A 22,157-nucleotide genomic window follows, 5' to 3' on the forward strand; every position below is an offset into this window, starting at 1 on the left:
GAATGATGCAGCAGCCTCCGACATGCGAGACGTAACAGGAGCTCGCCAAGTTCACGGCCCACGGTGTTTCAGCTCCAACCACGCAACACTGGCAATCCGCGACAGGGCGGCTTACCGCCAGCAGCTGTTGTACCCAGCTTTATGAGGATTTTCACATAGCACGCTCCTCTATTGTGGTCCGAATACACACCCCGGATCAGAAAACGATCATGTGTCACCAAATTACTACTTCTACTGTTGAAAGCACTGCCTGCACTATTCTGTGTTTGGAAACATAATTACTTCAGGCGTGCCGCCAGTATGGAATAGATACCGGAATACAGGGCAAAATGCCACAGGGACCAGAGGAATTTACAAATATGGAAATGAGACTGACATGATCCGATGCCTCACTGTTATACTATAATGTAATCAAATTAAATTGCATATTTACAGTATGTGTATAAGACTTTTCCCAAATACGGAAGCCACCTGCACTCTCACATCTATAAGCCTGCTGGTGTGTCCAGAGATGGATGAATGACCGAGAAGTAGGGTTGAAATGGAAACCAAAATTGAAAAAAATGTTTTAAGCCCATTGTGTAAAAGACATGGAGCCGTTGGTAGCAGCAATGAGGCCTGTGATAGAGGCAAGCGAATGGGAGCATGTTTCCCTGGTAGATCAGGCAGGTGCACCGCAGACAGACAATTTGCATGCGTATCTGTCGACAGTCTTGGGGGCTGAGGGGGAGGAGGGCGGAAGCCTGCAGCTCAGTCACAAGGTCAAGGTCACCAACACAGCGAGAGAACCTGACACCCAGGTAAAACTTTAACAAAAACCAGCTGACACAGTTGCACTCTATGGCGGGAGCTTTAGACTATAGCCTCGCATTGTATATGCAGTATATCAGTTATAGTCACATAGCTATTCAAGAGACAGTTTTGCTGACTGAAAAAAATGGATTTTTATTGACATCGGAACACAATTTGTCCTATTGAGTATCATACGAGCACGATATGTCAACTCAGCAACGAACAACAGCAACAGACCCGACAGTTTACATGTGAAATGCAGGACACTGCAGTTCAGTTATCCACCGGCAACTTGGTAACAGACGATCAACCCAATCACTAATTCTCAGATGGCTACTGTATCCAAACAATGAAGAAAGATTACCAACCCCTCATTTGCCACATCAAGAATTGACACCAGCACACAAGACTTTGATATATAGGGCAATTGCTCTTCCATCTTCCTGGTAGAAATGACCAACATGAACAACCTTATATGATACAAAGCGAAACGACAGAAAAATTTGAAGGAACCATTTAAACAAACAATGTCTCTTTAAAGTAGATACAGCAGTTATTTTTTACATACAGTGCAAATGCGTATCTACTTGAGGACACACAGAGCCGATGGTGCCCTTTAAGACGGTCGCTGAAACAGGCCAGGCGCTGTGGTAGTCCCAGTCCACAGCAGGGTGTAGGTGTGCGTCTCCTGGAGGTTTCAGGACCCGCTATGACGCTGGGACAGGAGTTTGGGTTGCGGCCCACGGAGAGAGCGTCTCTGGGGAGGAGGGTTGTGCAGGGACAGGGGTGTCACTGGGGGTCAGGGGTCCGCTTCGGGGAGGGGGCCGTCGTGACGACCACGGTGGACACGGGTTTGGGCGAGCCCGGGGCCGTGCGCTGCTGCAGCTGCTGGGCCGGGACCGTCTGGATCCGCACCTGTGAGGGAGGGGCCAGGAAGCGTCACAATGACAGCCATTACACACACCTGTGAGGGAGGGGCCAGGAACCGTCACAATGACAGCCATTACACACACCTGTGAGGGAGGGGCCAGGAACCGTCACAATGACAGCCATTACACACACCTGTGAGGGAGGGGCCAGGAACCGTCACAATGACAGCCATTACACACACCTGTGAGGGAGGGGCCAGGAACCGTCACAATGACAGCCATTACACACACCTGTGAGGGAGGGGCCAGGAACCGTCACAATGACAGCCATTACCCACACCTGTGAGGGAGGGGCCAGGAACCGTCACAATGACAGCCATTACACACACCTGTGAGGGAGGGGCCAGGAACCGTCACAATGACAGCCATTACACACACCTGTGAGGGAGGGGCCAGGAACCGTCACAATGACAGCCATTACACACACCTGTGAGGGAGGGGCCAGGAACCGTCACAATGACAGCCATTACACACACCTGTGAGGGAGGGGCCAGGAACCGTCACAATGACAGCCATTGTACGCATCTGCGAGGGAGGGGCTGGGAACTGTAACCATGCCACCCATTACATGAATGCACGAGGGAGGGGCCGGGAAACGTTACCATGACACCCATTACACCGCTGTAGGCACTAGTGTTCGAGGCAAGAGGCACTTCCCTCGTTATGCCTTGGCTTATAATAGGCACCTTTTGATGAGGTCATCTCATACTCTCAGGAGAGCAGAAGAGGGTGTGCGAGGAGGGGAGAGTAAGAGAGGAGGAGAGTACAGGAACAGCAGTGGGTAAGGGAGAAGAGAGAAGGAGAAGGGGAAAGAGGACAGAAAGACCGTAGCGCTGACCTGAGTGGCCTGGCCCTGCTGCTGAAGCTGTTGGAGCTGCTGTGCCGTGACGAAGCTGACCGGCTTGTTCCCAGCGATCAGCTTGGTTCCGGCCGGCATGGTGGTGAGGATGATGTTCCGGCCCAGGCTGCTGATACTGCTCACAGGCAGAGAAGAGGGGGACGTCACCTTCTTACCTTACTGCACGGCCAGTTAGCTGCTATGCTAAATGAACATCACCATTACCTTACTGTACTGCCAGTTAGCCGCTATACTAAATAAACACCATCATTACCTTACTGTGCTGCCAGTTAGCCGCTATACTAAATCAACACCATAATTATTTTACTGTGCTGCCAGTTGCTGTACTAAATAAACACCATCATTACTTTACTGTGCTGCCAGTTAGCCGCTATGCTAAATAAACACCATCATTACTTTACTGTACTGCCAGTTAGCCGCAATGCTAAATGAACATCACCATTACTGTACTGCCAGTTAGCCGTTATGCTAAAAAAACATGACCATTACCTTACTGCACTACCAGTTAGCTGCTATGCTATATAAACATCACCATTACCCTACTGCACTGCCAGTTAGCTGCTATGCTAAATAAACATCACCATTACCTTACTGCCAGTTAGCCACTATGCTAAATTTATATTAACCATCACTGTGACCTTACTTCAGTGCCAATTAGCCACACTGCTAACCTTTTGTTTTACATCAGTTACCTTACTGTACTTCCATGCAGCCACAATGCTAAATTTCTCTTAAACATCAATTACTGGGATTGTAATTGAAAAGTAATGCTAACTTTCACTTAAACAACACTCTGTCCCATGTGCTAACAGTGAAGATCAAATTGCTAGCTAACAACAGGCCCTAGTGACAGAGGAAGGAGGAACCTTCACCCTGACAACAAGCCGAGAGATAAACAACCACTCATAGCAATAGGGCTTTCAGCAGCCAACGCCCCGACGACAAATCTCAAGCGCAACAGTAGACAATGAGACAATGAATAACTTGTAAGTCATATAATGCTATTGCGTAAATGTATTGCGTAACTCATATTTGAAAAGTTGATGTGATGTTGTAAATCAGAATATAGACAATAGTTTCACGTTGAATCACAGAAGATGGTTGGTGGAACAGCAAACAGTTCATAAACAGTGTAAAAAGAAAAAGCTGGTTGGTAAGGAATAAGTGTAGTGGTGATGAAGACTCATTCAGGGATTAGTGTAGTAGTGATGAAGACTCCTTTAGGGATTAGTGTAGTGGTGATGGAGACTCATTCAGGGATTAGTGTAGTGGTGATGAAGACTAATTTAGGGATTGGTGTAGTAGTGATGAAGACTCCTTTAGGGATTAGTGTAGTGGTGATGAAGACTCCTTTAGGGATTAGTGCAGTGGTGATGAAGACTCCTTTAGGGATTAGTGTATTGGTGATGAATCACAGAAGATGGTTGGTGGAACAGCAAACAGTTCATAAACAGTGTAAAAAGAAAAAGCTGGTTGGTAAGGAATAAGTGTAGTGGTGATGAAGACTCATTCAGGGATTAGTGTAGTAGTGATGAAGACTGATTCACGTGAATAGTGTAGTGGTGATGAAGACTCCTTTAGGGATTAGTGTAGTGGTGATGAAGACTCCTTTAGGGATTAGTGTAGTGGTGATGGAGACTCATTTAGGGATTAGTGCAGTAGTGATGAAGACTGATTCACGTGATTAGTGTAGTGGTGATGAAGACTCCTTTAATAGTGATGAAGACTCACTTGGTGCTGATGTTCCCTTTCAGGATCGGGGTCGTCATGACGCTCTTACTCTTCAATGGCTGGCTGAGCACAGAGAGGGGCACAGTGATCCGGGCTGGGAGCTTACCCTGGGGCAGGGAGAGAGAGTGGGAAGGAGAGAGGGAGAGAGGAAGAGGGAAACGACAAAAGACATTGAGTAAAGGAGTCATGATTCATGTCATGATTCCCAGCACAATGTCATGATGGTGCCACCAAGGTAATTTATCTAAAGCAAATTACTTCCCACTCACAAAATGACCACAAGCTGGTGTCAAATGAAGGCATTAAACAATGTCCCTCCCATTTTAAACAGCAGCAGGAAATTTGAAACATTAAATACAGCTACAAACCTGACACCAGGCCTTGTAAAATAACAGACCCTGAGGAGCAAATGAGCAATAATTCACCCTCAAAATCTTTAATTCACCAATTTCTATCACGCCGGAACAGGAGAGGGGTAACGGACACACCACTGTGGTGTGTCCAGGGGTGTAATTAAACAAAACCTTCTGAGTGGACCAATCTTACCTTACAGAGATTCCCAACACTGATAGGTTGTAGGGATGCTTTAGTTTTGTAATGTGAGAAAGACACTGCTATAAATACTGTAACTACAGTGAGACTTCATCGTACAGAGAGGAAGCATGGCGGTTTCCCTTTAACCTCTTCAAATGAATGTGTGGACAGTGCATTGTAATGGGCCTCCCGCAAAAAAAATCCAACAATTGCTCAGCTAAGGTTGTACAAGGAGGAGTATTAAGGCACAACATTTTGCCAAGTAACACTAATAGGACCGCAAATAAGAACTACAAAAAGCCTACGTAAAAACTGCAGAGTCCATCCATAAGCAATGCATAAGTACCAATGCCAACTGACAGGGAGCTATGAGGGCTGATATGATGCAATCCATATCAGAAGTTGCATCTGACAGCCATCCCAATACAGAATGTCCACAGGCCGCTCTGTGTCTCCATAGTGGAGTGCTCTCTAATTCAAGGCTTCTTTGTCAGTCAAAATGGATCAATCTGGGAGCTTTCACGCTTTTCACATCTACCCCAGAAGGGACTAAAAAGGGTTCTCCTACGGAGACAAGCCAAATAACTTTCTGTTCTAAGAGTGTAAAGCCAATGCTACAGCAGTCTGCAGGTAAATCTATGACTGTCTGTGTCGCGTTTACAAAGGCATTGTATAATTTGCATGAAGAGGCCATTTGTAGGCCAACTAGCTAAGAGAAGTCACTTTTATCTTGCCATCCCTGCTGACTGTGGAAGCTGTGTATCTGTGGAGTACTGTAGGTATTTCTGGATTTTCCTGAAGCTGATTTTCTCGTTTCACCCTCTCTCCTACCTTAGAGAATATTGTTCCGTTTGTTCTCCTTGAGGCGACAGAATCTACAAGCTCTCACCCTGGGAGACTCGCTGAACCACACTGATTACGGGTCAAGACTAGGAGTGAGCTGGCATACCAAGTATTACAAAACTGTGCGAGCTTAAAAAACAGTGCGGGCATTTTATAAAAAAAATTAAAAAAAAGTAAAAGTAAAATAAAAAGACAGCTTGTCCAATTTTTCTTCACGAAAATCCCCTGCCAGCCAATAGGAAGCAGGTAAGCATACTGGTACAAAGGTGTGAACGGGTCTCCTCAAACATGCTCCTGAAGAACTGAAGGACCAATGATGCGAATTGCAGATCAAGCTCCATCGAAAGTAATTTTGCACATACAATCAAGCAAGATGAATTCATTGAAGTCATTGTTTGGTGAAGAAGATTAAGACTGTAGGTGCAGAAGAATAATTGTGGGTGTGGTAGTCGTAGAAATGAAAGATTTATGAGCTAACTCTGTTGAGATAATGCCTCCCGCATACTTTCAGCTTTTAATCGAAACAGAGACTTTGAAGGTACTTGGAGTAGACGACATGGCGGCCGTACACTGACACTGACACTGGGAAAACTCTCTTACCGGCTGAGTGGACACCACTGTGGCGGTAACGGGGACCTGGCGGACTGTGGCTGTGCCGCTCCCCAAAGAGAGGGACGAGGCCGAGACGGCGGGCCCCATGGTGATGCCCTTGGCCCCCGCCATCGCGCTGGTCGCTATGGTGACAGCGCCCCCGGCCGAGGAGGCCACGATGGGTTTGGTGCCGGCGGCGGTCGTCACGGTGATGGCCTGGCCCTGTTTGGACGGGATGACGCCCAGCCCAGGCATGATGCGGATGGTGGCGGCCGACTTGGAATCGGACGCCGTGGCGACGGCGGTGGAGAAGGGCCGGGCCTTCTGGTCGGCCACGGAGACCGCCAGCGCGGGCATGAGGCGGATGGCGGCCTCGCCCGCCGTCGTCTTCAGCTCCGGGTGGACCTTCACCAGCGAGGAGCCGGGTTTGAGGACCCCGGCGTCAGGGACGGGGCAGGAGGACGAGGGCGAGGAGGGGTGGGAGGGCGTGACGTGCAGGGTGGCGGAGATGCCTTTGGCGCCCCCTGTGGCCGCGCTGAGCATGTCGGGCGTGAGCTTGACGGTGGTGACGGGAGACTTGGTGAGGGTGGCCATCATGTCCGGGGTGATGCGCAGCACCGTCTGGCCCTTGGCGTCCGTGGTGATGGAGGACGGGGGCAGACGCAGGACGTCCTTGCCCTGGATGCGCAGGTTGGTGGCGGTGAGCGGGATGCCCCCGCCCCCCTGGGACTTCACGCCCAGCTGCCCCGTGATGGCCACCTGCAGGGAGGGGAGAGAGGAGGGGGGACCAGGTGAGCTGTGCTGATTGGGCAGTGTTTGGAGGCTAGGAGGAGCGAGTGGGAACGTGAAAAGGGAGGGGTAGGGAGTAGGAGTTACAGGAAACATAAAGAAGGGGGTGGGGTTTGGAGGCTATTAGAGGAACTTGAAAAAGGGAGTTTGGCATTTAGATGCTAACAAGGTAGAAGAGGGACTTTGTAGAAGTAGGCAGAGCATTTAGGCTGCTCAAGAAACAAGAGGAAATTTGTGGAAAGGGGCTTAGCATTGATATTGTAGGAGGCGCTAGAGGAAACAAAGAAAGGGGTGGGCTTTGGAGACAGTAGGAGGAGCAAGCAGACACATAAGGAAGAGCGTGGGATATTTAGATGCTCACACAAAAGATACATTTTCAGGAAGGGGGCGGGGCACTTAGACTGTAGGAGGAGCTAGAAGAAACAGAAGGGGGCAGGGCATTCAGATGCTAAGAGGATTAAGAAGGGTTTTGAAGAAGGGGGCGGGCCTTCAGAGAGAAGAAGAACCGGGGGAGGAGTCTAACGCCCACCTGCTTGATGATGTTCTGGCTGGTGACGCCCTGCAGGACGGCAGGGGAGGCGGGGTTGTGGGCGGGGCTCCCGGGGGAGCTGGTCTGGGGCTTGGACACGGTGACGGCGGGCGCCAGAGCCGTCACGGTGAGGCCGCTCTGAGCCCGGGCAGCCTGCACCTGCACAGGACTGCCCCCAGACTGGGTCCTCAGGGGCAGGGTCACCACCGTCTGGGCCGGAGGCAGGGTCAGACAGGGCAACAGTGAGACGGGCTTTCAGCTAAGAACATCTCACCACACATTTCCCACCTCACACCTTAAAGGGGCGAGGTTACATGCAGTGGAACGGCCCACAGCTCTATATTGTTAGTAGCGATTATACAGAATAGCGTATGGTAGCCTACATCTGCCTGCTTCATAAAAAGCTGTGATGAGATTTCTCACATTTTCACATTCCACGGAACTCTTTGAGGCTTTATTGAGCAGTGCGGTAAGCCAGGCTAGGCACTGTTTCCAAGTCAGGCATCAAATTTGTAATTGGCTGAACGAATTGAGCTGCATTTTATGTATGAAAGGCACTATACAAAGGTGCCTATTATTATCAACACACCCTCCACAGGAATGTATTGTTTGACAGCATGTCAAGAACTTTAACGCTGATCATGTGAAAGCCACTCAAACGCAAAACAAGGTAACCACTCCTGTTTAGCTCGTTAGCTCGTTAGCATGTGTCGCTAGGCTCAGCCTTTCGTCACTCACCTGAGTGATGCCCTTGCTGTGCCCCCCGGTCACCGGGACACGGATTTGGTGGGAGGCCTGGTGCACCAGCGTGGCCTGCTGGCTCCCTGGGGAGGGGGCCAGGCCGGGCTGTGCAGTCACCACGCGCACCTGGGGAAGAGGGCCCGTCCCTGGGTGGGCCACTACTCGAGTCCCAGGCTGTGAGGTGGCCGGTTGGGAGGCCTGGGAGGCCGATTGACTGGCAGAGAGGAGGGTGCCCAGCTGGGGCATGGAGGGCGGGGACACCAGGAGGACACTGTTTGGGGGGAAAGACCTCTTCTTAATTTTTTTTTACAAATTATTATCAAAAAACAGTTTCACAGCACCTGGTTTATGTTTCCATTTTTTGGTCACATTCATTATAAAGTCAAACCGAAATCAAAATGTATTTGTATACTGAATTTCACAAACAATTGCAACAACACGCTAAACAGGAAACCCTGCCCTAAACCCGCACAAGAACAAGACTAGGACAGCGGTGGAGGGGAAACGGGTTTCATTATCAGCTGAAAAGTTTTACGACGGTCGTAAATAATTCAGCTTTCCTTGGACAGGAGAGGTGGAATAAGGACAATATAGGAAGTTACAAAAACACCTTCTGTCCTTTGTTTGTGGGCGAACACACTAGCAGTTCATTATTCCTCCCTGCTGGGCTTCAGGGTGTCCCACAATGAACGCCACCTTTGGGGTTCGTTTGCAAAAACTGGAACTGGAAAAAAAAAGATGGCAGGCAGGAGTGCAGAAAAACTGCCTACGCAGGAGACCCTGGGAGGGACCAGACACAGCAGGGGGAGCCCAGTCAGCTGTCGGGCACAGGGTGTGGGGTTCAGGGAGTGCTGGAGGGGTTGAGCCTGATTTATACTCCGTCATACACTCTTACGACAAGCGGCGTATGACAAAAAAATGACATATTTACAACTGAAAAAAGTGTTGTGCAACCCTTTTTCTCAGTGTTGTGAACTTTTGTTATGTTGCGGGAACAGTCGTACTTTGTCGCACAGCCTTGATTGGACAGCCACTGTAATTCACTGTTGTGGATAGGCTCCACCGTATTTTTAAAAATGTAAACAGCTGTTAGGCATCTTGTTACCATTGTGATAACAGAAACGGACCTTGCTGAAGTATATGGCAAATCACGCCAAATCAAGCTTGTTGATTAATGGAGGGTTAAACGTGACTCAGTTTGGGTGGCAGCATGGCAGTAACAGGGAGAGAACTGGCCTTGTAGCCTAAAAGGTTGAGGGTTTGATTCCCAGGGAGAACACTGCTGGTGTACTCTTGAGTAAGGTACTGAACCCGCATCGCTTCAGAATATATCCTGCTGTATCAATGGACACTGTAAACAAATTTCTAAAAGATGTGTAAGTCACTCTGGATAAGATAATAAACATGCCCATAATGGAATGTAATACAATGTTATGATATGTAGTACAATGTTATCTTATTTAATATAATGTAATGAATTGCAATGTTATGTTAAGCAAAATGTTGTATGACACTTTCCTTTTCCTCATACGACAGCTTGTGAAAAGCATGTGCAGGTTGTAATTCACCAGGAACAGCTCCACCCTACAGCTCGGATTTTCGCCTCTGGTATGTGCCTGTGGCTACGTGGTTAGCATTGCTGACCAATGACACAGCACTGGCAGAGTTGACAGCCAGCATTATCTTCCAAAACTGCTGTCTTTGCAATCATACATAATAAGCACAGACATGTTTTTCTGGTTTAGCATGATACTTTTAACCTTGACGTGTAGTCAACATGACAGGTTATTCAGTCACACATCACTCACCCTAACAGCAAGTTCCTGTTGGTTAACCCCAAACTGATTAAGAAAAGCTACATCTGCGATTGGCCACTATAGGATGATGACGAATAATGACTGTAACAAACAATGCAGGACTGGCTCAAAGACAGGGCCCACCCCACCCCTGACCTGGAGATCTACAGTCCTGTAGGTTTTCACTCTTAACCACAACAAAGTACAGCTCATTCAACAGCTAGAGCAGGGTTGTCCAACCCTGTTCCTGGAGATCTACAGTCCTGTAGGTTTTCACTCCAGACACAACAAAGTTCACCTCATTCAAAAGCAAGATCTAATTGAGCTGCAAATTAGCAGAATCAGGAATGCCGAATTAGGTTGAAATGAAAACCTACAGATAGATCTCTAGGAACAGGGTCAGACTGCCCTGCTCCAGCTGTGGAATAAGCTGAGCTCGGTTAGGATTGGAGTGCAAACCTCCAGGACAGTAGATCTCCAGGGTTGGGCAGCCCTGCTTTAGAGAACCAGAGCCCACGTGGTGAGCACCGGTACAGACAGACAGACAGGCAGAGTACAGACCTGGGGGTAGGTTTCATGGGGTCAGGAACGCCGGTTTTGGTGGGGGTCCCGATGGCCGGGGCCAGGGGGGATTTGGGCGTGCCGGGGGTGCTGGCGGTGGGGGTGGTTGGCGTGGCTGGCATGGTGGTGGTCACTATGGTGCTTCCGTCGCCCAAGACGATCTGCCCAGGCTCACAGGCCCCAGGGGTCTTCCCTCCGCCCTCTTTGCTGCTAGACTTCTGCAATGCATCGAGGGTACAAATAACATACAACATGGACACACACATACACACACACAATTCATGTCTCCATCAACGATGCATTCAGAAACACAGTCAGTTTAATTACAGTCTTTTAACTAATAATTGATGAATGCTTAAAAGGGATATTTAACTTTAGAACAACACAAGTAATTTTATGGATCTTATTCACATTTCATTCGCATCAAGGGAATATTGGCAACATCAGCTGTCCCTGCCGACCATTAATGACATTGCTCAATTTCCCCATTTGTCCCATTCACTTCCATTCATTCCGTGTGACCATGCCGAAATGAATAGTTATACCAAAGTGAAACATCCCTTTAAATAAAGATGCAGCACAGACTGCGCTGGACTGCGGGATGGAGGCACTCACAGGCTTCAGTGCTGGTTTGGGCTTCTGTTGTAGTGCTTTCTTAGCCTTAGCAGCGGCTGCCTGGGCCTGATGGATCCTCTCTGTGAGAGGGGCAGAACTCATCAGTATTCCAGTATTCCCACAAAATGGCTGCTCTCCCAAAGTTACCACACACAGCTCACACATCAGAAACAACCCACCCCTTAAACCGTTCCCCAGCACTCCAGAGGCACAGCCCCCCCCCCCCCCGTAACTGCTGCACTGATACTGGACCCTGAAGCAGGGAGTACCACAGAGACACATCTAAAGCACAGAGTTACAGCCCAGTGTCGCTGCTGAACGTGGAGCACAATAAAAGCTGAACTGAGTGTCGGGCAGTGCAATCTCCCTCATGGCATACTGCACACAGGGCTGATTTATTACCGCTGTAATCTGACCCTGTCACATGATACGCTGGCCCTGGCCTTTATGGACTGCCACGCCTGGCCTGTTACAGATTTGTGGGTAATTTCCAAGGTGGGGAGTGCCGGCTGCAGGCAAGCCTGTTTAGGAGGAGACGTCGTACACAGAGAGTGTGCGGGTTGCTTTTGTGCATGTGGATGTGGAGTGGTGTGTATGTGTGTGTGTGTGTGTGTGTGTGTGTGTGTGTGTGGGGGTATGAGTATGAACAGCAGGATGGGGTGTGGTGTGTGTGCGCATGTGTGCGGCAGAATGTGTGCCTGTACGTGTGTGTCTGTTTGTATGTCTGTATGTGTGTATGCATGTGTATCTGTATGTATGTGTGTTTATGTGTGTGTGTGTGTGTGTATGTCTATATGTGTGTGTGTGTGTGTGTCTGTAGGTGTGTCTGTGTATGTGTCTGTGTATGTCTGTGTGTGTCTGTACGTGTGTGTGTGTGTGTGTGTGTCTGTAGGTGTGTCTGTATATGTGTCTGTTTATGTGTCTGTTTATGTCTGTGTGTGTCTGTATGTGCGTGTGTCTGCAGGTGTGTCTGTATATGTGTCTGTATATGTGTCTATGTGTGTCTGTATGTGTGTGTGTGCATGTGTGTGTGTCTGTAGGTGTGTCTGTATATGTGTCTGTGTGTATGTCTGTGTGTGTCTGTATGTGTGTGTGTGTGCGTGTGCATGTGTCTGTAGGTGTGTCTGTATATGTGTCTGTGTGTCTGTGTGTGTCTGTGTGTGTCTGTATGTATGTGTGTGTGTGTGTGCGTGTGCGTGTGTATATGTGTCTGTGTGTCTGTATGTGTGTGTGTGTGTGTGTGTGTGCATGTGTGTCTGTATATGTGTCTGTGTATGTATGTGTGTGTCTGTAGGTGTGTCTGTGTATGTCCGTGTGTGTCTGTATATGTGTCTGTATATGTGTCTGTATATGTGTCTGCGTATGTCTGTGTGTGTCTGTATGTGTGTGTGCCTGTTTGGCAGGCCGGCTCCTCACCGAACTCCTCCTGGCTGCGGTTGCGGTGCAGGTAGATCCACAGCTTGCGGCCGATGTCGTATTTCACACAGGGGTCCTTCTCATAGTGCAGCCTGTCCAGAGCACCACTCACCACCGTGTTCACCTGCCGAAACCCGCCAGAGCGTCATGAGAGCGTCATGAGAGCGTCATGAGAGCGCCATGAGAGCGCCATGAGAGCGTCATCAGAGCGTCATCAGAGCGCCATCAGAGCGCCATCAGAGCGCCATCAGAGCGTCATCAGAGCGTCATCAGAGCGCCATCAGAGCGTCATGAGAGCGCCATCAGAGCGTCATCAGAGCGTCATCAGAGCGCCATCAGAGCGTCATCAGAGCGTCATGAGAGCGCCATGAGAGCGTCATCAGAGCGTCATCAGAGCGTCATCAGAGCGTCATGAGAGCGTCATGAGAGCACCATGAGAGCGTCATGAGAGCATCATGAGAGCGTCATGAGAGCGTCATCAGAGCGCCATCAGAGCGTCATCAGAGCGCCATCAGAGCGTCATCAGAGCGTCATCAGAGCGTCATCAGAGCGTCATCAGAGCGTCATGAGAGCGCCATGAGAGCGCCATGAGAGCGTCATCAGAGCGTCATCAGAGCGTCATGAGAGCACCATGAGAGCGTCATGAGAGCACCATGAGAGCACCATGAGAGCGTCATGAGAGCACCATGAGAGCGTCATCAGAGCGTCATCAGAGCGCCATCAGAGCGTCATCAGAGCGTCATCAGAGCGTCATCAGAGCGTCATCAGAGCGTCATCAGAGCGCCATGAGAGCGTCATCAGAGCGTCATCAGAGCGCCATCAGAGCGTCATCAGAGTGTCATCAGAGCGCCTACAGCTCACTCCAATTCCAACCTATGCTATGTGCATTTACAGTGTTATGCATTGCATTTGTAATGGTCTGAACTAATGGCACACTTGCAAACACACACACACACACACACACACACACACACACACACACACACACAGGTGAGTGTTAAAGCTGGTTTGTGAGGGTCACAGTGGGGAGAGGTGTCCCATGTCAGCTGACCTGAGCGCTGGTGACATCAGGCGCCAGGAACTGGGAGTCCTTCAGCAGCTCGCAGATCTCCGCCCGTGTCCCCTCGCCATTGGGCAGCCGGGCGGCCGCATCACGCACTGAGGGGGAGGCGGGGTTACACACTGCAGGTTCTAACTTTCAGGTTCACAGCCAAACATGCACACAAACCTACACACACACCACAACTACACGGTCCAGGAGGCCACTCAACCTAACGTCACTCACAGTCTTTTTCCTGGAACAAACTCAAGCCCTTTTACAACCATATTTTCCACATTCAGATAGAATAATGCGATGGTTCACAATCAGTGGTGGTAAACCTTAGGTGGAATATTTTCTATGGAATATTCTTGAACAATCCTGGTCCATCAACTAATTGTGAGCTGCTGGACTTTCTAATGGAAGAGCTATATTCATCCTGGAGAACCAGTTTTTGTATACTTGTGGGGACTCTGTGGAACAGTAGATTTAGGAGGCCCTTACCCAGAGACAGGATGGTCACGTACGCAGGACGGTCCGAGCGCAGCAGGGAGTGCTCGCGGGCCTTGTTGAGGGACGTCTCCTTGTCGAACACGCCCTTGACTGGCCCCACCACCGACTCGAACCCGTGCATGCGGAAGGTGAAGGCCTTGTGGGGCTGGTCGTAACGCTGCTGTTCCTGAGACCGAGCGAACACGCACCTTTACAACACCATCCTAACACAGCGTAATACACAACTGAACAGACACCATCCTAACATAGCACAATATACAACTGAACAGAGACCATCCTAACACAGCGTAATACACAACTGAACAGACTACTAGTGCTACATGATATGATGACCACGTAGCACGGGTGTGAGGTACATGCACACTGCACACTGCAGTATGAAAAATGTCTAACAAATGTGTGCATATAGAATGCGTGTGTGTGGATGTTAGTGGTTGTGTAGTGTGTGTCAGTGTGAGAGGGAAGTCACTCACCTGTTCCTGAAAGACATGCCTCTCCTCCCCCGTGCTGGGCCTCACCACATAGTCTGTCCATCTGCACATGAACAGGAAGTTGCACTCAGTTACAGGAAGTGGCACTCTAAATATTAGTGAAAACAGATCCTTCTTTTGAAACCGTCCGTAAACTGCATACATTTACCAGTGCGTAAAGAGTTCATCGATTTCAAAAGAAGAACTTGGGCCCCCAGATTTTATGCACACAGCAGAATCCCCCCCCCCCCCCCCCCCCCAGGTTAGAGAGGACCACCACACTTACACTCTGGGAGTGGGAGGAGTCAGCTCAGCCGGTTCCTCGTTCTCCTGCTGTGTGGAGACAGTTCTGTTTAACTACGGGGTGCGGTGAAATACCCAGCAGCCACTGCTCCACAATGCCAGAGCCGGAGACACCGGTGAATAATGCGTCTAGAAATCTGCCGCGTTACCTTGACAACCACCTGGTCCTTTGACTCCAGCCAGTGCTGACAGAGCTCGCTCAGGTCCTTCTCTCCGTCCTGGCCGTGGTCTGGAGGAGGGGCGAGCGAGGAGCGGGGAGCGGGGGAAGGAGAGAGGGAGAGCGTGAACACAGACCTGACAAAACCTGCTCCTTATTATTTGTTTCCTTTATTTGACATGGACAACAAATAGTGTGTACCTATATAACATTTCTGTAAATATGCCAGAGTTAGCCAGGAGGCTAATCGTCATCGGTGGGCTACATGTTTTGGTTGTGGGAGGAAATCCACAGCCACAGGTCCACACAGGAAGGCCCATGCCCAGTCGAACACGGGACCTTCTTGCGGTGAAGTGCTACCCACTGCACCGCCGTGCCGCAGTGGCTATTAAAACCATAATGAGGATTGTGGGATCATAAAACCATAATGAGGCAAAGGTCAGGCTGAACTTACTGATCCATTTCCACTGCTGAGGGCGCTCCCTCAACTCCACCAGCGGTGAAAACCCACTGGGGAGGGACATCATGCCAGCTGAGTGAGAGAGAGAGAGAGAGAGAGAGATAGAGCGAGAGAGAGTGATAGAAATATATGTATATAGAGTGAGAAAGATTTGATGTTCCTTTATTGAACAATAAGAATTGTTCCACAGTTACCTTAAAACCTATCCAAGCCCCTTATTTACAAACCCCAAACACCCCAACCCCACCCAAAAAAGAGAGAAGAGTAATGAGAGAGAATGTGACACTGAGTAAACGTATTCCCCTCCAGCCCTGCTCAGGGAGGGGGTGGACAGAGACTCACGCTTGCTCTCTCCTGCCAGGAACTGGAGGGCGGGCAGTACCAGCTCAGACCAGCAGGGGGCGGCGGAGAACCATGGGTTGAGGGTGCTGGCAGGAGAGGCCTGCCACTGCTGCACCTTCTCCTCCAGCTGAAACAGAAACAGCCAGAGCCTCCAAACCTATACCCATCAAATCGCAACTGCAATTACGTATTAAAAACCACATGGATACGAATATAACTCTTTTAACATTTCAAATTCCTTCAAAGTATTCGAGATATACTCGGAATGCTTACAAAACTAAACCGATTTCACCATAGCCGTGCCTCCCACGGGATTGGTAGGGTAGGGTGCAAGCAGGTACATGGATCCTGCAGTCGCACAGACTGCAGCTTCCTTTTCAGAATATTCTAGAGCAGTGGTGTCCAATCGTGTGCTATGGAGAGCCAAGAGCATCCAGGTTTTCATTCCAACCGTGAGGAACGGCGAACGGTTGGGATGAAAGCCTGCATACTCTCGGCCCCCCATGGCTCATGATTGGGCTCCAGCGCGTTCAGGGCGGGGATTACGTCCAGAGTGAGGTGAGGTGAGGTGAGGTTTCTCTACCGTGGCTGTGCTGGCGAGCCCCTCAAGCCCCAAGATGTCCTCCAGCAGGTTGAAGAAGCTGATGGCGATCTCCTCCACCTGAACCGGGCTGTTCTGCGCTTCCTCAATTGGCCTGTAGAGGGCAGTGCAGGCAAAGTAAAAGGGAGCACCCAAACGACAGATCAGCAGGGAAGGGCAGTGGGCTTTTTCCAATCGCTTATTTTTAACCTCCTTTATCCTTTTCTGGCTCCTAGCTCCGCCCATTGGGGGAGGCGAGAAAAGGAAGTGAAGGAAATCGGGAAACCGTGAATTAGGCGAATGGAACATCCTTGTTCAAACGTCATTTCAAACTAAGCCATGTGGGAGATGTGTGGTAGATGGGGAGAGATGGAAAATACTTCCGCAAAGGATGCACTCACATGTCTCCTTGCTCAAGGAAAGTTAGGGAACCTCCTAATTTCTAAGTTCTAGCTCTTAGAAAAAGAAAGAACAGGCGGGAATTTCCTTAAATACGACGGACTTTGATCAATTACCGGGTCAGGCAAAGAACATGGAGACAGGAGGTGGAAAAATAAGCGACTGGAGCCCACTGCTGATGGTGGAAGCGAACGGGAGACTGACTCCTCTTTGACGCTGGGCAGCGGAAGGGGCGGGGCCTCCGGCACGGCAGCGGTGACAGCAGCGCTGGGGGGCGGGGCCTCGGAGGGCGTCAGAACGTCGCAGGGCTCCTCCGGTTCCATCTTGATGGGCCTCATCTTCTTCTTCCTCTTCTCCTCCCTCAGCTTCTTCTTGGGCAGAGCGAGGTCAAACAGGGCTGGGGACAGCATACAGGCACTCAGTACAGAGAACACTGGAGGCTTTACTGTAAACTCGCTGTGCTCCAAACAGAAGGGAAGCAGCCGCTTCCACAAGAACTTAACGTCCGTTCAATGGTAATTTCTCTCCTGAGGAATGTGGTTTATGATTATGGTTGCTTATTGACTACCTCAGACACTAAAACACTTTGATTGATGCGAAGTGGACCAATAACTATTGAGAAAATGTCAAATAACTGTACAACATCCCTGTGTTCGGAAGGCCGTGTTAGCTCACGATGGTCAGAATACCGCCGTATAAGCCTGCCCGGTTCATAGTCTCCCGTTAGCAACAGCTTCCTCACCACAATGTCACAGCGGAGCACTATTACAAAGTCACAGTATGCTGAAATGGATCACATATGTGACTCAAAACAAGATTGGAAATGGGAGGACTTTACACACACATAAAGTAATGTTTTAGTTATTCCACATGAAAGTTGCACGGTTTGGAACATGGTGAGCCAACTTGGTGTTCAACACGGTGAGTTTATGTTACAGGCTTCACAAAACACACAATTATCCATTCAATGCAAGGCTCTTACTCACCCATGATCGAACCCTTTCGCCCGACATTCACTCTGGACATGATGTCACCCAGGTGGAGGTCAGAGGTCATCAGGTCCGGATGATCCTGCATTTTAAATTGAAATAATTCAATATATTCAATTTCATAACACACATGAGGCTTATTGACTCGTTAGTGATTGTGACAATGTTAGGGAATGTTATGTCTGGGAAAGGAATAATATGGATCCATTTTTTTTAACCAACTATTTCTATACACCCACAGTCAGGGGAGATAAGTTTTATGATTCAAAATTTGTTATTTTAAGAATTATTTGAACCCTATCTGACCCATTCTGGAAAGTGCCAAATTTTGTCACAAAGTCACTAACTCACATTTAGCAAGCTGTTATTGGCTATTAGCAGGCAAAGTACTGGGGGATGCTACGTAATGAGTGGTGCTTCGCATCAATGACACTGTGCCCTTGAAGTACAGACCGGCTGCCGCTTCCTCTTCTCCCTGTGCCTCCTCAGTAGGGCTCTCATCTCCTTCTCCCCGAGGTCTGGTTTCTCTGTGAGAGCACAGGGCAGCCAGACAGCGACAGTCAACTCAAACAAAATGGGGCAGATGCAAGGCAGCCATTTTGAAGAAGGAGAAACTGTGGAGGAGGAGCTCACCTGTCATCTTCATGTCCGGGGTGGAGAGGCTGGGAAGGACCCTGAGTGAGACTGTGGGCGTAGGGGAGGAGGGGGAGGGTGGGGCCGGGAACCAGGACCCCATATCTGCACAGACAGAGTTCAAAGGTCACTACTGTTCATTACTGGCTACTCGTTTATTTTTTTGTTATGCACCTTGCACCGCAGCGCTTATTTTGCCCCATAATGCTTGAAACAAAATAAAAGATTTTCCTTCTAGTACGACTTTTTTAAACCTCTTTTTCTGATATGTTAGTGGTATGCAAGCTTTATACCAGATGCCGTCATCTGGTCAACTGAAATGGGAACAAGACCAAGCTGTTCCTTGCAATTTGGCAACATGCAAGTAGGAATAAACAGCCAGAGAGGATTCTACTTCTTTTTTCTTTAATTAGATATAATTTATTAAACCCTGTGGGGTTATTTATCCTCCACACCCTTCCAAGTTACTTGGAAGTAACAGTGGGCAGTCACAGTGCAGCACCTGGGGACCAACTCCAGGTCTGAGGTCAGTGCCTTGGTGAAGGACAACGGCAGGAGCACACCCAACCTGACACGCACCTCTTTGAGCCTTTGATCTTCCTCCCTCCTCCCCCCGGCACCGCCCCACTCACCCTCGTCGTCGGAGGACACGTTGCTGTCCGCGCACTCGCTCTTCACCTCCCTGAGGATTCGGGAGACCCTCCGCCGCGCCCGCTGCTCCTGGGCCTCCCCCCGGGATGGCGAGGGGTACCTCCGCTTCATGGCCAGGTCTGGCCCGCTGCGACTCGCCCTCTCCAGCAGATCCTAAAAAAAACAAAACATTTTCAAACATATCCGCTTCTGAGGAAACTCAGAAAATGTGCTTGTTGGACTTAAATGAACCAATTAATCAAGCCCTGTCTAGAGGTCAAGGTAGACTGACTCATTCCATGTCGCTCGCACCAACCCTACATCCATACTATACAAATAACAAATGTGACAAAAGCTGTAATGCTTGTATCCTTAAATGTACCGAGTGCATCGGGTAAAATGAAAAAACTTAAAAACATATACTTTCCATGACTGAAGTTAATTTCCAAATACATACTTAGCAGTTTTACCAAAACCAAATTCATTATTCATTATGTCACTCGGCCCTTAAATGGAGGATGTGCTTGCCAGGCTGATTGGCGGGTCAGAGCACGCACCTTCCTGGACACCAGGATGTGCTTGAGAAGCCGATGGTAGTACTGCTGCAGAGAGTACAGGTGCCGTTTCCTCTGAGACTTTGCACACAACTGCCTGTACTTGACCACTTCTGGGTTAAAGTAGCCATCTGTGGACAGACATAGGGAGATTGTTAGCTCGATGGCAGAGGTGTCCCATCTCACCCGAAAAAGGACTGGCGTGGGAGCGGATTTCTGTTTCAGCCCAGCACTACAACACCGGATGCTACTTTACAAGCTCATCATTTAGGTCCTTAGTGCGTTAGTTGAATAAGGTGTCTTTGTGCTGGGCTAAAATTATATAAGAGTGAACGCCCCTTTTCTACAGGGTCTGGAAGAGGGGGAATTACCTCGGAATAGTTTCTGCGCTAGGTGCAGGGGGTTTCCGAAGCGGAAGTTCTGGTTGTTGAAGAGGTCGCTGATGACAGCGTCCTGCTGGGCGGTGGAGTTGTCGGGGAACTGAGGGAGGAACTGGCGGAGTCGCTGCCTCTGGGCGTCCGTCAGCACGCTGGACCACGTGCTCTCACTCAGCACCGAGAAGAAGATCTCCGGCTGCAGGAGGACATGGAGGAAATGACCAATCAGCATTCACCCGGACTGTGAGGTCACACCCGAACAATCCCAAAGCCTTCTCGCAGTCATATACTGCAAGTAGGCTGCCAAATGTATTACCGTCTACATTACATTATTACATTACAGGCATTTGGCAGACACGCTTATCCAGAGCAACGTCTAACAAAGTACATAACCGTAACCAGGGACAAGTGCGCTGAAAAACCCTAGAGGGAAGTACAGTTCCAAGTGCTAAGTGGATCCGTTTGGAACTAGCCCAGTCCGTGAATTGTAATTTTGATTATGCGAGGACTACAAGACTCACATCCTCCAGAAGGTCCTCCGGCAGGCTGACTCGGCTGTTTCCCAGCATGCACTCCTCCATGATGCGCCCACCTCTGCCCACCCCAGACTCCAGGGGATCCGTGAGCATATGATCAAGCGCATCCATTCTCCACTCACCCTTAAATATGACAGAATACTGTGAAGCCTCAAGTCAAGCTGCCCAAAGGAACAACTACGGCAAGACTTTAAATTACACAACTCATAATAGAGCATACAGAACAGGACGTGTGGTTAAATATTCTGACACATTAAAGTGCTTCCTTCCTTGGCTAAATATTAAAAAGATATACATAACGATTTCGTACCTAAAACAACTGACTACTTTAATTGTGTGAGCAAAGAATGGAGAATGATGGAAATGGTAGGGAAAAAATTGTATTTTAGACTGGCATTCAGACTTTGCGCACGCTCGGGTTAATGCTACTAGGCAATTAGCAAGTTTGCCAACTTATTAAAAAAACAAGCAGAAATTGAGGGAACACACTCTCAAAGTATCCCCAATTAAGAAACCTCTCAATGCTCTATCAACTTAGCTATATATTAGCCAGTACTTGATAATTAGCTAGCTACGTTACTTACCTAGCTATACCATTAACTGTTAATAGCCCAGACCCTACTTCGCGTTGCATTGACAGCTTTAAAGTAATCACTCCAAAGCTTTTGAATTGGACTTGTATAAACAAAATGCACATTTCAAATAGAGCCTGCGACATAAGAACAAATCAAGTCGCTAGCTAGCTAGGTTGTTTGAACTTAAGTCATTCCGACTCTTATTAGCTTGCTAGCTAGCTAGCTAGCTAGGTATATTGTTTCCTTTGCCCTTCGTATACGATCTTGATAATCTGTAATATAACTGATCAGATCTTACCTAAAATAAATGTTTTCTACAAATTATGAAATTAATATACAGGTTTCCAATAAGCACGTAAGACAAAAATGGTTTTACCTTGAAATACGAGAAACGAAAATGCCAAGCCTCGCCAACAGCTGCAGGCGGGCGGAATAAAAACAAGGACGGACCATTTCCGTTCCTTCCATAATCTTGGTCACTGTCAACATGAATGTTTCATAATTGCCCGTTTTCGTCCTGTGCTGGGCTATTGACGAACAAAACACATATTACGTTACAACTTTGTATTGAACTCTTTTGTATGTGCATAGGGAGAAATTGTCAAATTATACGTTTTCTTGTTGGTAGCAAAGACAAATCCACATTTGAATTTCGGTTATCTTTCAATATCGTTACATCTAGCCGCCTGTGATTTGTCCAGCAAATTTGTTCCATCCCGGACACCTATCATCAACATAATACTGCCTTGTCATACATTACATTACATTATTGGCATTTTGGCAGATGCTCTTATCCAGAGCGACGTACAGTTGAGTAGACTAAGCAGGAGACAATCCTCCCCTGCAGCAATGCAGGGTTAAGGGCCTTGCTCAA

General features: G+C 48.8%; 1 protein-coding gene across 1 annotated transcript; it reads right to left on the reverse strand.

Annotated features, from left to right (window-relative positions):
* Window positions 1-919: 919 nt before the first annotated feature.
* Window positions 920-21,741, reverse strand: nfrkb (nuclear factor related to kappaB binding protein). Its single transcript, XM_061248375.1, has 26 exons — window positions 21,660-21,741; window positions 20,694-20,831; window positions 20,167-20,368; window positions 19,799-19,926; window positions 19,244-19,415; window positions 18,612-18,716; window positions 18,432-18,505; window positions 17,976-18,060; window positions 17,194-17,386; window positions 16,594-16,705; window positions 16,011-16,137; window positions 15,663-15,740; window positions 15,201-15,280; window positions 15,035-15,081; window positions 14,752-14,812; window positions 14,270-14,444; window positions 13,778-13,884; window positions 12,727-12,850; window positions 11,311-11,390; window positions 10,696-10,913; window positions 8,336-8,609; window positions 7,598-7,807; window positions 6,289-7,038; window positions 4,312-4,418; window positions 2,560-2,695; window positions 920-1,707 (listed from the first exon to the last, which is right to left on the reverse strand). The coding sequence occupies exons 2-26, from the start codon at window positions 20,817-20,819 to the stop codon at window positions 1,582-1,584; spliced, it is 3,897 nt and encodes a 1,298-aa protein (XP_061104359.1). The 5' UTR covers window positions 20,820-20,831; window positions 21,660-21,741; the 3' UTR covers window positions 920-1,581.
* Window positions 21,742-22,157: the final 416 nt, after the last annotated feature.

Source organism: Conger conger, chromosome 7 (genome assembly GCF_963514075.1).
Source record: "Conger conger chromosome 7, fConCon1.1, whole genome shotgun sequence".
Classification (NCBI taxonomy): domain Eukaryota; kingdom Metazoa; phylum Chordata; class Actinopteri; order Anguilliformes; family Congridae; genus Conger; species Conger conger.